The sequence below is a fragment of the Ruditapes philippinarum genome, unplaced genomic scaffold, assembly GCF_026571515.1.
Source record: "Ruditapes philippinarum isolate M1 unplaced genomic scaffold, ASM2657151v2 ctg923_1_1_1_1, whole genome shotgun sequence".
Lineage (NCBI taxonomy): Eukaryota > Metazoa > Mollusca > Bivalvia > Venerida > Veneridae > Ruditapes > Ruditapes philippinarum.
This window is the reverse complement of record NW_026855018.1, coordinates 114548-130913: the sequence shown is the minus strand read 5'-3', so window position 1 is coordinate 130913 and position 16366 is coordinate 114548. Positions and strand designations below refer to the sequence as shown.

General features: G+C 33.1%; 1 protein-coding gene across 1 annotated transcript in view; it reads left to right on the top strand.

Annotated features, from left to right (window-relative positions):
- The window catches only part of LOC132741855 (tensin-1-like), a 165390-nt gene that overhangs the window by 77994 nt on the left and 71030 nt on the right, over positions 1 to 16366 (top strand). Inside the window, exons 2-7 of the mRNA XM_060730117.1 lie at positions 483 to 521; positions 9144 to 9191; positions 9640 to 9775; positions 10702 to 10799; positions 14147 to 14385; positions 15418 to 15501. Of these exons, the coding sequence (XP_060586100.1) occupies positions 483 to 521; positions 9144 to 9191; positions 9640 to 9775; positions 10702 to 10799; positions 14147 to 14385; positions 15418 to 15501 (644 nt within the window). The remainder of the gene's footprint in view (positions 1 to 482; positions 522 to 9143; positions 9192 to 9639; positions 9776 to 10701; positions 10800 to 14146; positions 14386 to 15417; positions 15502 to 16366) is intronic.

The window sequence follows — 16366 nt, the reverse complement described above, 5'->3', positions numbered from 1 at the left end:
GTGGAATACCAGTGGATTTATGGTTACCACTGGAATAAAGTGGTATTCCACTGGTATTCCACTGACATTTTTACTGGGGTATGTAGATATCAAGATTTAAATTTGAAGTTGGTCAGTCAACATTATAGAGCCTTGTCATATTGCATGAAAACTGTGCAGACTGGCCTGGCTCTAGACTGGTGATGAAGCCCAGTGTATAACCTATATTGAGAATGAATACAAACTGCATTGAATAGTATGAACATTATGTTAAATTACAGTGCAAAGGTTTAATTTGAATGATTGATTTAGACACATTTGCATATAACAACAAATGGTTATGTTGTGGCAGTATTTATGTAAATTTAAGCAAAACAGAATGTCAAAAAAGTCATGTAAGTGACAATATTGTAACATGCAGTGACATTTAACTAGGTTGTTGAGTGATTTGAATTGATAATTAATTGTTATGTAAAGAAATGTTTATTTTTTTCTGCTTTCAGGTTGTTACATCTTGTGTCCCTCAGCTGAACCATGAGCTGGTGAGTTTTTTGCTTTATTTTATTTTTTTAATATTTTTTTTTTTATAGTTTTTTTTTCCTGTTTGCCAATGGCCAAATCAACATTTTGGTTAAAGAAAATTGCACATAAAGTTTTTATCACATAATAGAAGAAATAGATTAGTTTAAATTAGTTTAGAATTAACTAACTTAAGCATAATCAAATGTCTGAGACAATGCTGTACTTTCCATCTGCATAAGATTTAATCCCCTTAGCAAATGAGAATATTTTAAAAGGGGAAGTAACTTGGTCTGGAATAACTAGTATCCTGATCCTTTGACCCAATATATCCTGCATATTGCAAAAACAAAACAAACAGTGAATATTAAAATAAAAACCCAAACATTTTAACATTTGCAGATGATATTAAAGTATTTTATATAATTTCATTAATGTAGACTATTTGTAGACATATTTTTGGGAGTAAACAAAGTATAAAGAAATATCTATTTTCAGCGATTTTCGTATCGCCATTCATAATTTATCTTGTCCTTCATAAGAATTTTGTTACCATTCTTCACAGATGTTCTCAAATGTTTATGGTAAACAATATTTTGATAACAATGCCCTGAATTGGTCTCAATTCATCCTTAAATAATGTAGCATATCAGATAAGCTACATCAAATAGCATAGATTATAAAATTTAGCACAGTCGAGTTGACCTTCACAACAAGTGATACTGTAGAATGGTGCAAAGATCTTTATCCTATTCAGTGTCGCAGTATTTGTCAACAAGTTAACCAAAGTGCCGCTTCTTTTATGATAATATAAAAGTTAACCAGAGTGCCGCTTCTTTTATGATAATATAAAAGTTAACCAGAGTGCTGCTTCTTTTATGATAATATACTAGGTTATCTACTATCTGCTATTTATACATGATTTAAATGACCTTGACCTGTTTAGTGCAGGATCAGGAAGCAAAGGGGAACAAAAAAATTTCAAGGTCCTTTTTACACTGATTTTGTTTGTCAAAGCTATCATTATCGGCATATTCACTGATAAACTTATTTGACCTTAAACGTCAAACCTGTTGATGCGCACAGTATCCTTTTCTGTTTTAACCGTTTCCACTTTTTCTGTTAAAGTTTATACAGTATTTCTACACTTTGGTCTAGTAAGAGAAAAGAATGCATGGCTTCCAGTGGGCAGGGCTGAGCGATTAGACTTAAGACAGTCAATTGGCATAAGTTGCTTCTTGTTTCATGAAATACAGTATTATTGCGAATGACTAGCATTTTGACAATATTCATAATCTTGTAAGCAAAATATCTAAAGAATCACTGTAAATATTGAAAGTTTATGATTTGAATGAGTCGAACATTGCATATTGTGTCGGACTTGTCTGTGGGCAAACAGAGAGTAAAATTCAACTTGCCCCATGTTTTCAAACATAAGCCTTTAAGACCTCGCACATTAAAATTTTATCATCCATCTTATATAATGCCAGAATAACATTTCGTTTTGATGTTTATTTTGAAAAAGAAAATGGGTGAAAAATGAAACTACTTTTTTCTTACTTTACACCTGAAACCCACATGAAAGATTGGGAAACGGAATGTGTAAGCCTCATTGGATAAAGTTATTACTTAGTATTACTTACTTACACATGCAAGTGTCTGTTTTCAGGGGGCTGGTTATATGAGATGAACATTAAACGGCCATATGAGACACATATTAATCGGCCCAGTTGAAATAACTTTGCTCACATTACTTAACATTTTTTTTGAATGACATATTTGTAAACCAGGTGGTTAAGCCTAGGTGAAGGTACCTGGCCTGTCCTATTAATAAATAATGGTCATCAGTTTTTGATATACATGTAGTGGGATTTATTTAAGTGAAAGGAATTCCACTGAGGTCCAAAAGCCTAAATACATAAAATTTGAATTTCTTACATAGAGCAACTGGGGCACTTATAACAAACATTTTCAAAAGATAATTAACGAAAATCATGTTTGTGCTTTATTAACCCAGATTTGAGTGTTCAACGTTTCTCATTTTTTGGTTATTTTTTCACAATTAGAAATTTATTCTTAAAAAACAGAGTGCTCTTAATGATGTGAAATTATGCACAAGTCATTGGTCTTGACCTACATCAAATGGAACATTATAATCTTGAAAAATTATTTCCAGTCCCTTCATGTCAAAAAAGCTGAGTGGAGTCCCTTTAAGACCCTTTGGGTCGGTTTCCAACTCCTATAGTCATAAACAGTTTCTGTAAATTTTAATTTTTCATTGAAATCAAGAAACACCATCATATGTAGAAATATATAAATTCTAGTATAGTTGATAACACTATTTTCATATGCAATCCAGATTAAGAACTGTATGATAACAATCTAAATAAGACCTTACAAAAACATTTTTAAGTAGACGATTTTACGAAAGCCAGCCAGTAAGACTTTTTCTTCATGATCTTAGTTATTTAAAGTTTCATTTTTGAATAATATTGCTTATGAATTTAAATTGAATGCTAGTATTTTGGGCCGATAAGTCTCTCCTTTGCTGCTTGCTGTACTATTGATAATATCTTTTATTAATTGCTGTTTGGACCGAAAATCTGTCTCAATGTTACCTGCTGACCAAGGCAGTATAAGGGCATGCCGAGTTACTGTCCATGGGCTGAGTGTACCTGAGGGACGGGTATTCTGATCTGAACCACTAATATATCGCAGATATTTTTTTCATGAATATTGTACCATATTTTAAATGTCAAATACCCCAATAAATTAGTTTTTTCATGGAAATTAATGTAATTTGATCCATTACTATTTTCGTATAGACGGTTATGAATTTAAAATTATAACAGCAAAATACTGTTGTCCAGAGTAAAGCACTCGGGACATACAGAAAAAGTCCATTCCGAGAATGTTTGTTATGTAGAAAAGCTGGTTGAGTTGATTGAAAGCCTAGATACAACCCCAAAAAATGTGTTAAAATTGGTTTAAATAATAGAAAATTAAACAAAATTTTGATATAAAATGTGCAGACGTCATTTTGGAATACCTGACTCATCTGGCATCCCTCAATGCCAGTTGAAAGTTTCAGTATAATTTTTAAGAGAAACACCTGTCCATAAACAAGAAATGCGTGGTCTGTTTGTCAAGGCTGCAAACTTCTGCTGTCTGACTCTTGATATAGATTTTAGCTCCACTTTTCCAAGAAATAGGTCATAACCATTTTTGTAAGCATCAGCATTGGTTAAGATCCATTTTCTGAGAAGCTGAAAAAACTTTTCACTCTAACCTTGGTATACTAGTTTATTGTGATAAAGAAAAGCCATTTCAAAGGGGCAGATAATCCTTAAACTATTTTTGCAAAGTTATGGCCCTTTTTCAAAATTCTGTATTGCTTTAACTATCCAGCAATGGAAAAGGTGGACAGATAATTCACAGTAGGACTAATCTGTTGTATATATGTACTGGGTCATAAGTTTTGACAAAGGTCAGGTCACAAGAATGCATCACCTGGAGTTTAGTCTATATTGTTTGAAAAGCATGTCGGGACAATCGCAATTATGAAGATATATGAAATATAATAAGAAACCGTTACTGATATAATTACACACCTGGAGACGTTTTGACGCGTCCGCGTGTCATTTCTTACACTTAAGGCCATACAACAAATCCCAGTATTTAGACAGTTTTACTTCGTCCTTACTAATTATTTATTGTCTGTCCAGTCCATAAAAAGTAATTTAGTATCACTTTATTATAGTAAATAGTTTTCTAGTGAGTGTTGCTCTAATTACTATTGTAATGCATTATTTATTTTTCATCATTTAGTGCAGCATTAGTCAGCCATTTTGAAAATATTGCAGCCATTTTGATTTTTGGCAGCCATTTTGAAATAATTATGACGGCTATTTTTGAATTGTTAAAGCATTTTGGAATAAAGAGCAGCAATTTTGAAATGTGGCAGAGTCAGCTTAAAATGTTGCAGATTAGGTATATGGTATAGAAGAAATATCTGTCATATGTTGTGGTTTGGATTGGAATATCCATCTCAAAGGGACGCGCTGGTTGGGCGTTTACAAGGCTTGCCTAGTTACCGCCCTATGACAGGTTGCGGTCCTTGGACGGGTTTCCCGAGGGCAAGATATGCAAGAATAATCAGTAAAGATACAACCGTTAAATTCTGGTTCTGACTTTTGTTTTTGAATATTATCTTTTAGAACAGTGAATGGCTTTGTTATACCCGAGTACTCTGCAGCTTGGCACTTATTTTGGAGTTCAGTCTCAGATCTTTATTGATCAGTGTACATTCTGAGCTTGTTTCTGACCAATCAAATACTGAAGATAATACTGGTAACAATAGTATCTCTCATGACTATACAAATTCATGCTTAAGATGAGTCTAAACTTTGGTGCAATTCGCCCCACATACACTCAAAACCTTCCTTACCTTAAACCAATACGCAATCTGTCAGACCAGATTACACATATAAAATAAAAAGAGACGCTTGTGCATATGATGTTGCGGACAATCAAGCCTTTAAGTAACAGCAAATGGCAAGATTAAAATCTTTGACCGAGCCGTTTAACCTTCTTTTGACTTGTGGTTGACTTGGTGCAAAGATGACACTTATTCTATCTCCTTTTGAAACCTGCTGAAGAGTTCTTTTGTTCCTTTAATTGAGCTTTTGTAAAATGATAGGGTATAATAGAATTCAAATCTTTAAATTGTGCGTGACTATTTAAATGTGCAGTAAATGGGATTTAAGGTGAAATATTTCAACATTGTATTCAATGAATGAATGGTAAAACTTGATGCTGAAGCAAAATGGCAACTTGAGTGACGGCAGTTTATGTTTTTTCTAACACTATGAGGTTTACATGAACCCCCCCCTTCCACCCCTCCCCCATGTTGCTGAAGGGTTGCTTTTAAGGGTTAAGGCATCAGAATTGCAGCCTTCGTTATCCCTGATCTTAGGAGGCGACTAAATGGGTTTGAATTTATGATGTCTATGCGTCTCTTAGCTGTGTACTTTGTCACATTTGCAGCTTAATAATTTCATTTTGATATTCAATTGCTATGAAAAGCCATGTCAAATTTCTTATTTGCCATAATTATGGTATTTTAATTGCAACTGTTTGGTTAATAAATTTTATGCACATGAAAATTTTATGTGCGTAAATCTATGCAGTATTCATATAAATTTGGTTAATGGCTTACCAGTGATAAAGTTATGGGGGTGTGAAATATTATATTACAAATTGTGCACACAACTGAAGGAAAACATTAAATGAAGGTAAGATAAGGTAAAAACTGCAAGTTTAACAATTAAAGAAAGTTTAAATTCACACTTAACTTTGGCTTTATACTTTTTAACAGTAAATGAACATGTTTTGCTTCACTTCCCAAATACTGATACAAAAAGGTCTAGCTGATTGTAACGAAGGGAACAAGTTGACTAACCCTGATAAAATCATCAAATAAAAATAAAAGTGTTTAATGAAAATATTTTATTTTAAAAAAAAAAAAGGATAAATAAAAAAAACTGAACATTTATCTCTCAGCTAATGTTTTCATAATTTTTTTTCTTTGAATTTTACACAGACATTTCAAAGGTATTCCTGTAGGAAAAAAAACTGCTAAATGATTTATATATATATTGCATATTGAATTTTACATTTTTGATAGCAGTGTGCTAATTTCACTTAAAAATGTTAGAATTTATTTAAAGGGAAAAAAATAAATAATTAAAAGAGTTCATTTTCTTTCATGTTGTATTGATAAAAGCTCATTGACCTTGAGAAATATGGACTTTATGTTACAATAAAGTATTCCCTTTGATGCTTTTAACGTATAGTTGTTCAGGGACCATTCAAACTTGTTTTGCAAACATCGAGTGAATGAACCGCCTTTTAATAAAACTTGTATGACAAATAAATAAATATAGCCCAGTACAGGCCTATTTGCATAAATGGTATATATTTTACGTATTAATCTTCACAACCTCATCAGGCGTGACTAATGACATTGTACTTATGGTGATCAAACACGTTTGAGATGCCCCCTCACTCCCTACACAAGAAAGAAAAAAAAATACATGATAAGATTATACTGTATGCATAAAAGGCTAGGCTTATTCTGCTTAAAATTAAATCGTAGAATTGTTAAAAGAACTGGTTTACTATTTGTTTAGCAACAATACTATGCGGTGAAGAGCTGTATATTGTATTATACCTACAATGATTAAGTGGGATTTTAAATTTTTTTACTATTGAACAGATAGTTACGGTTTGGAATGCACTTGTATATAGTCGTGATTTAGATCAGTTGTGAAATAAATTATACCTTGATAAAAACAAAATTGTGACAAAAAGTTATCATGTTGATCTAATCTTGAGGATATTGGCAGAGAAAATGCAATATGCCTTTTATTTGTATGCTTAAATATGGCTTATCAACATTTAAATCACTCGACCACACATGACTTATGCAAAACTATTCCCTTGGACATCTTGACTTTAGGCTTTAACCTTTTATATTAATGACTTGGCAAAGTATCACCACTGAGTTGAAACCCTGGCAAACCAGCACAATCATGTGTGCAGTCTGACCAAAACTCATGAACTATTGCTACCCATGTGTTGTTATTTAAACTGATTAATTACTAATTTCAAAGTTCAGGGCATAAGTCCATTAAACAAAGAGGTTTAAAACAGAACACTTTAAACCCAAACCCTGCTTAAAATGTCATAAATGGACTTGTCCAGCTTCCAGTCTTGGAACTGTCAATTATCAATTTTTTTGCGACATAACACAACAAAATGAAATGAAAATGTGAAAGGAGTTGGGGGCTCCATACTCTCAGTGTCTGAAAGGGCGGATTGGACCCTTGTTAAGCACTAAAAGGATTGGCCAACAGTACAGTATGGTTAGAGATTGGACGGATGTGCAGGCTGGTCTGGCTCTATACTTGTAGCAAAGGCTTCCCTTTCAGTCCCATCAGGGCAAGGGTTTAGCTGTTAATATATGACAATAACATAAATTTTAAGACAATTTCAATTTAAAAGGTATAAAAAAGCAACAGTTTTAACATAGTTCAACTTAATATATATCTGATTTAAGACAAATTTATAAAACACTGTTACACTTCAGGCAAATTTTATCATAGCATAAACGAAACTGTAAAGTATAATATAAAATGTGCAATGTGAAAAGAAAAGTTTCAAAGTTAAGATTGTCAAGTGCATTGATATCAATCCGCTATTTCATTAGTAACCAAAGTATTCTTTTCAAATTTCAAAATGTTAAAAACATGGCTTTTAAAGTTAAGAAATTCATTAAGGTGCTTTTAACCACATTCCAAAGTAAAAGAATTTTTGTTATGTTTGTAGTGACTTTTAACGTCCTTGGCCATTTGTAACAATGTTGCAATAAAAGCTTTAACTTCATTGTGAACTCTTCAAAATAACGAATTTTATTTCATCACAAGACTGACGTTTATGACTTTAAAATTTAACAAAAGTAATTTATACATGTTTAAACCTTTTGAAGCGTTGTTTAATAAAAATTTAAGTTTGGGTGTAAATTTCTTCATCTAGGATACAGATATTGCGGGCAATACTTTTATCTCTGTGTAAATAAATACTTTGTTTCCTTCATTTTGTCAAGCTTAAAATACATCAGGCAAGCGTTTCACTAATATTCCATAAGTTTAGCATATCTTTTAGGTAAATTTGGACTTACAGCATTTCACTATACAGAATGTGCAATTTACGCCAGCAACTTTATGTTTAAACCTATGTAAATGTGTAAATAAAGAAAGTTTAGTGAAATACAAATAAATACCTACGTTCTGCTTACTCAAATAGTGAGTTATGATAGCTTACATGTAAGTATGTTAGTGAAACGTACCCCTGGACTTTATTTCATACCCTTAGTGACCGGGAGGGGGGAGGGTTGCCTTTAATAGTTGAGGCATAAGAACTGCAGCCTGCGTGGTCTGATAGTAAGAGGCCACTGAATGAGTCCAGATAACTGGAGTATTATGCATCATGTAGCTCCAGCAGGTGGGGTGGTTTTGACCCCTGGTAATGCTTTGAAGTGTGTAACACCCAAGGTTAGCCATAATCATCTTTCCCCTGTTGGTGCTGATATAATGACCTATACTGTGTTGGTGCATCATGAAAACAAAAAAAACTTTATTTCATTAAAACATGTACTTCAAGATGAAATATCCCAATCTATTGTAAACAATATTGATGCTGTAGAACCATGTCAATATATTTGGTGTACATTTTCATCATGACCTTAATTTATGTGTTTAATATCCTGCAATCACAGGCTACTATGAATCAATTCAAAAACACTGTAACAGATTTAATATAGCTGCAATCACACACAAATAAATCAAAGAACACATAATACGATTTTTTTTCATTATACAAATTGACCAATCAATTGGCCAGCTCAAATTAAGGGCACTTGACAAATCTAGACCACATGATAGACAAACAGGTCAAATAAAGAACACATGACAATACTGTTTGTTAATAATCATTCTAATAAAATGATCATTTGCTTACTTAATTAAAATATGTAAAAAGTTTGTTTTAATGTTAAAGAATTTTCTTTTTTTGTATATTTTCAGAGTCATGAGGACACCTTAAATCATAACTACTCTGGCTACCCAAAAGTTGTAAGTATCTTAACATTGTTGATTTTTATGCCTCCACATAAGATTTTCACTAGTCTGTCCGTCCGTCCATCTGACAGTCAATGGCAGTTCAATGCAAACATTGAAATAAAAATGGGACACCCAATCCCTATTTTCAACAATTGAAAATATTTTTAGCTTTTCAAATTTTGAATTAGTTGTTATGTTTTCAAGTTGAGGGGAGTGGTGGCATTTTGTTTTAAGGTGTCAGCCTGCCTCTCAAACCAGGGATTTCTGGTTCAAATCTTAGGTCATGATCGTGATTCCTTATAGAATGTTAATATAATATTATACTATGTTAATTCCAGTGAGTAAACTCAATCGTTGTTTTAAAATAAGCTACAAACTTTCTTCACAAATCAAGCTTAAATAAATATATAAAAATAATTTTTATGTTTTGAAAATTTATAGTTTTTGTCGCTACTTCCAGCAAGCAGTGCCGGGTATAACGCAGCAACGGGGCACAATGTCGTCCAACTTGAATGAAATGATTGCACGTGATCGGGTAGATGGCGGTGAAGTGGCGTGTATTCTTGACCTGGTTTACATCACTGAGAGAATCATTTGTAAGTTCTACCGACATATCTGTATTTTCAAAACCTCTGCAGAGCAATATTCTTTTAATATGACAAAGAGACTTAGGTTTTCTTTATAAGACAAAGAGACTGGTATTCTTTATAAGACAAAGAGACTTTGGTTTTCTTTATAAGACAAAGACACTTTGGTTTCCTTTGTAAGACAAAGAGACATTGGTTTTCTTTATAAGACAAAGAGACTTTGGTTTTGTTTATAAGACAAAGTATTTGGTTTTCTTTATAAGACAAAGAGACTTTGGTTTTCTATATAAGACAAAGAGACTTTGGTATTCTTTATAAGACAAAGAGACTGGTATTCTTTATAAGACAAAGAGACTTTGGTTTTCTTTATAAGACAAAGACACTTTGGTTTCCTTTGTAAGACAAAGAGACATTGGTTTTCTTTATAAGACAAAGAGACTTTGGTTTTGTTTATAAGACAAAGAGACTTTGGTTTTCTTTATAAGACAAAGAGAATATGGTTTTCTTTATATGTCAAAGAGACTTTGGTTTCCTTTATAAGACAAAGAGTCTTTGGTTTTCTTTATAAGAAATTAGAAAATAACAGGTAATACACTATTATATAACCTGTCATAATGCTTTATAACAAATTTGTAATATCGCACTACTTACTTTAATTGAAACAGAAATCATGGGCAAAAGGTCCTTTCTTTTTATTTGCAATGGTAATGAGATAGGACAGAAAGACTCGAAGACTTTTCATTTCGAAATATGACTCTGTATCAGCTATTAAATCAGCAAAATAACAACACTTTGTGATATGAAAGAGTTTTCCTACTTACCGGATACTTGACTTTTGACATTTTATGAATTAAGTCTTTAATGTTTGCCATTATGCCAAGAACAAATAAAGTACACATCATAATTTTTTGTTACAATATTTTCTCTCATTTCAGCGATGTCCTTTGCTTCAGAAGAACATGACAACACATACAAGTATAATCTGAAAGAAGTTACACGTATGCTCAAAACCAAACATGGAGACAATTATCTGGTAAGACTGATGTTCATCTTCAATCTTTCACAAGTTGATTTTTCATTTCCCCTGGCCACCACTCTTGCCCAGTTTTTGGTCACTTACTCAGCTCTTGGTCTTTTACCTTACTCAGTCCTTGACCAGCTCTTTGTTTCTTATCCAGGTCCTATATACAGTTCTTTGTATATTACCCTGCTTTTGGTCTCCTAGCCAGCTCCCTTACCCAGTTCTTTGTATATTACCCAACTGATGGTCTTGCAACCAGCTCCCATTTCCAGTATTTAGTCTATTTCCCAGCTCCTTTACCCAGTACCTTGTCTCTTACCCAGTTAAGCTCTTGGTCACTTCCCCAGATCTTTCTTTCCTACTTAGCTCATGCTCTCTAATACCTGGGTCTAACTGCAGTCACTGGTTATCCTTGTTTGTTTGATAGAGATGGCTAAACGGGTTTCAAATTACTGAAGTGATGCATCTCTTAACTCCTTCAGGTGAGATGGTTTAGACCCCTGATGTTGCTTTAAGTTTGTAACACCTTAGCTTTGCCAATATCATCTTTTCTGTTTTGGTGCCATATGACCTTAAATATGTTGGTGCTGTCTTGCTCTTTTACTAATCTCTCAGTTCATAAGTTCTAACTTACTTAAGCTTTTTTTTTACTTGGAAACTTGTCTTAAAAGTCAAACTCTGACTGCAATCAAACTTTTTGTTTCTGATTAGTCAATGCTGCAGGATGTTATGATACTTAACTATCTGACAGGTTATTTATAGATCTAGAAGAGGAACAGTTCTACACGATACCCAATTTTTGATGCATTAATCATTGTGTTTGTTGGTAGGCTTGATTTATATTCCATGAAATAACGGAACCAGGCCCTGCAAATTCACTTTTCAGAAGTTGTAAATCGCAGGTGCATAAATAAATTTTATCAGAGAAAATGGCAAAAAATCAGAGATTCAATGTGGCAGCTACTTCAATCTTGACAGAAAAATGTAAATCACCGAACTGTATTGATTTATAGAAGATATGTAATCTATGCAGTTAAAGCACTTGAAATGCAAAGATAATGAAATATTTGATATATTATCTATCTCCTGTATTAGAGAGTATATAAAATCTAGTCTCCTATTTTGAAGAGTATTTTGACATCAAATCTCCTTAAATGAAGAGTATAGTTAACTCCAAAGTCTTATATTGAAAGGCTGTATTTCAATAATCATGTTTCCATTAATTCATCCAAAATCAATTCTTCAATTTTGAAGAGTATTTTTACTTAAATCTCCTCAATTGAAGAGTATGTTTTTTTAACTACATAGTCTTTTATTGAAATGGTCCTATATTAAAGGTAATAATTCAATTAACATGTTTCCATTCATTGATCCAGATATTTGTTCAATGATCTATTGATTTTGAGAAGAATATTTAAATACTTTAACACCTTTTTAGACATAGTTTTATGAGGGTTGATTTATAACAATATTATTTTTTATTTAGTTTAAAAAAGCTTTGATGAAAAAAAACTTATGAAAGCAAACAGTTGTATAGAACATTAAGCTTAATTTAATCTGCTGGTGGCATTGGTAGTTTTCACTCTGGATCACAGCAGTATGCCACATTGAATTTACTTGAGCATTGTTCAGCCATCACATCGGTCCTGGGTATATTAGCTGTCAAGCAATTTACCAGTTCTAGTTGCCTTAACTTTCACAAGGAACTGATAGTTCTATACATGCCAGAGCAGAGGTACAGTGCAAATGACCATAGATATTATGATATCATGATCAATCACAATGAAAGTGACTTGCACCATCAAAGAATTGAACCCGGATTGCCCGATTCACAGTTCAACTCTGGTGTGGGGGCAACTGAATTGTAAATTTAGTACTTATACCCTTGTATATCCTGCAAGCGGTAAATGATTCTACCCATGCAACCAGTTCAGACCAAAACAAGCTTGCACATCAGTGCTGTCTGATCATGGTCTGAACTGTTGACTATTTAGTCAGTACACAGTATAGAATTATCCCTAAAATGATAATGGTTTTGTCCAGACTAGTCCATTTTAAGATATTTAGTGGGGTATGGGTTAAATGAGATAGCAAGACAATGAGATTGTATTCATTCCCTTTTCATCTATAAATAGCAAGAAAGTATTGTATGATGGATATAATTCTGGAAATGTACTTTTCTTCTGATAGTATGTTCATAAACCATGAAGTCAAATTATGTTTTCATTTAATTTACAGCCAGCTACTTTCCAATTAGCCTGAGTTGCATTTCTTTGATCTTTGAAGCAGATTCTTTAATTGGACACCCTTTGTGGATTGTACAACAGTTGTGAAATTGTTTCTGTTAAAATTTAATGATTTAATTTTATCATGAAAAATGCTGCAGCTTGCATATAATTATATAATTACAATTTAATGAGATATTTCAAAGCTTCAAAATTGCCAGGCAGAGTTCTGCTGTTTGTATCTGATACAGTGTACTAAGACAGCAGATCTGAACACAGCAGAATATGGAGAGAAGAAAACCTAATTACTTAACAGTGTATGACCATGTCTTGGTCAAGATCACTATCAATCTTTATGGCTGAGGGGTTGCCTGTAAGGGTTGAATTTGAGGCATCAGAATTGCAGCCACCGTTTAACCTGTGTGATTGTGAGAGGCGACTAAATGGTTTGAAATACGGGAGTCTATTTCATATCGGAGCCCCCCCCCCCCCCAAATTTACATTCCCAATGCCACTCCCATTACCATACCCCATTCCACTCCCTATTACACTCCCCATATCACATTGCTTCGAACCGGGAGAGCTATGATAATAGTTTAGTTTGTACTTCATATGCTACAGAAACAATGAAAGGATTCATGTTTTTACTTAGCTTATAGCATTAATGCATATACTTAATATGTAAAGTTTTTGCAACAATAAATTTACAATGTAAGTAAAAATAGTAAGTTAAGGTCATTAATCAACTATTCATACACACATGTATGAGAATTAGATCAAATTATTCACAGGGCATTGCTTATGGCAATGGCCTGCCATGAATGGTCACTGACATGGATTAGTTATTTAGGGTACCTTTATTATTGATAATCATAGGTGCCAATAATAGTAATATTATCGTAACTGTAATATGAAATAAGCTAATATATAGTGCTAACCACACTAAATATCTTAAAAGGACTTGCCCATGTTTCAATTTTGACAAAGTCATTCATCATTTTTTATGAAAATTTTCAAAATATTATCTGACTGTATAGAGAATCTGAGTGCAAACCATGATCAGACTGTAGGGATGTGTAATGTAAATAATCCTGTATTACACTTTTGTTTTAATCTGTCTTTCTTCTTTTCTAGGTGATTAATATCTCCGAGAAGAGGCCTGACCTTGCGAAGCACTGCCCACAAGTGTTGGATTATGGCTGGCCAGATAATTTGGCTCCGCCCCTTGAACGTCTCTGCAGTATCTGTAAAGCTATCGACCAATGGATGGGCACAGATCCAAACCATGTGGTTGTTGTTCATTGTAAAGGTGGGCGTGGCAGGATAGCTGTTGTAATAGCAGCTTATATGAGATACAGTAACATCTGTGCCAGGTAAAATACAGTTAAACTCCAGTTCAAACTGGACTTCTCGTTTACAAATTTTGCTGCCAGATTACGATACAGTTGGTGTTCATATTGAATAAAGGCTTTTGGCCTCGAGGCAACACTTTGGTCAAGTTTTTGGGTGCAAGTTTGTTTTTCCAGGGAATGTGTTAAAACTGCACTTTTATTTGAGAGTATAGTAGGAGGTCACTGTTCAAGGTGCATAACTCTTAACATGAATGCTGACAGAATAATGGCCCTTTTTGAACAGGTGGTCACTATTCAAGGTGCATAACTCTAACATGAATTTTGACATAATAATGGCCCTTTTTGAACTTCTAAAATATCACTTATTATGCCACAGATTTAAATTTGCAGAGGTGGAGGGTTGGGGATTTTCCTAGATTAATTTGGAAATTCCAATAGTTTTTATTAACCAATAAGGCCTATATTTGGCCCTGGTTTTATTTGTAAAGCTTTGAAGATAGTTCTTTATTATTGAACATATTTTAAAGAATAGATCTCTACTCAAGTATATGGAGCTTCAGTGAAATTCAATTTCTTAATGAATTGTAAAAAATATTTTTTTTATTATTTACTTTAAAACAAGAGAGACTCTTGAAAGCTTTAAGAGACCAAAGCACATAGTTGAATGCATGAAGGTATTTTAGACCGAGTGATTTATCACACACACTGCACCAGGATTACTGGTTCCCAGAGGTTATGCAAATGTTTCTTGAAATCTCTATACTCATTCAGAGGTATAAAATATAATAAAACAGGTTTTGAATAGACTAAAATGTTGTACCCGGATTTGAGCATATCATAAATTATATATCTCAGAGATAACTAAATTCTGCTTTGAAATTTTCAGTGTCTTGCAACTTTTTTGAGCAATTGACTAGACTTAATGTTGTACCCAGATTTGAGCATACCCCATAAATTATATATCTCAAAGATAACTAAATTCTGCTTTGAAATTTTCAATGTCCTGTGAAAAAGCTGGTTATTTTGAGCAAATGATATTGTCTGTTTTTACAGTGCTGACCAGGCATTAGACAGATTTGCGATGAAACGTTTCTATGACGATAAACTTGGGGGATTACCTCAACCATCACAGAGAAGGTATGTATCGTAGTTGTCTCCCTTGGCTTAATTCCTGGAAAAATGTCTAGAAATAGCTTGGAGAAAAATACATATTGACTTGAGGTATTCTTGATGATTCTTTACTAGATCTCAAGTTACATTTTAAGGTCAGAAAGTGAAAGATTAGAACAAAACATTTCATTGGTTGATTTGAATTTTATGCTTAGAATGAGGCTATATGGAGAATGGTACTCAAGCTTTCAAGTCTTTTTTACATAGCTTTAGAAGGTGAAGTGTTCAAATCAATATAGGTGAATTTGTACTTAAAAACTCATTTTCTTTACTTGATTGATATTTTTGTACTCCCGTACAGGAAATGAGATAGGATATTCGGAATGTTTTCCTCTCAGAGTATTTACTTAGTACACTTCATATTGTTTGCTCGGTAAATAATTTCATATTTGGAATAGGTATCAACATATTGTACTGTATGGTAATTGCAAATATTGGTTATTAATGTAAACATAAGCATGCAAAAATCAATTATGATTTATGGAATGTATGTACTTGATGAATTTGTGGAAAAATATATTTTATTAGGCAATGCTTGATTACACTTACTCCTACTCCATAAGGACTGTGACTCAATTTTCCTTAATAAGAAAAATCTGTATAAAGTTATCCAGTAAAATGATTTATCATAATTGTGTCAATAAAACAAATTGGAGCAGTTGTCAAGTGGTAAGGTGCCTTTTGCAAAACCCAGGGATTGTGGGTGTAAGTCTTAACTTTAGTGTGTGTTCTCATATTTCACCAGTACTGTTAAATTTCCAGGTAGTGAACTTGAAAAATGTTCAGAAAAGCTGTATTGCACTACACTTGGTATGTCGGTAACGACTCCCTG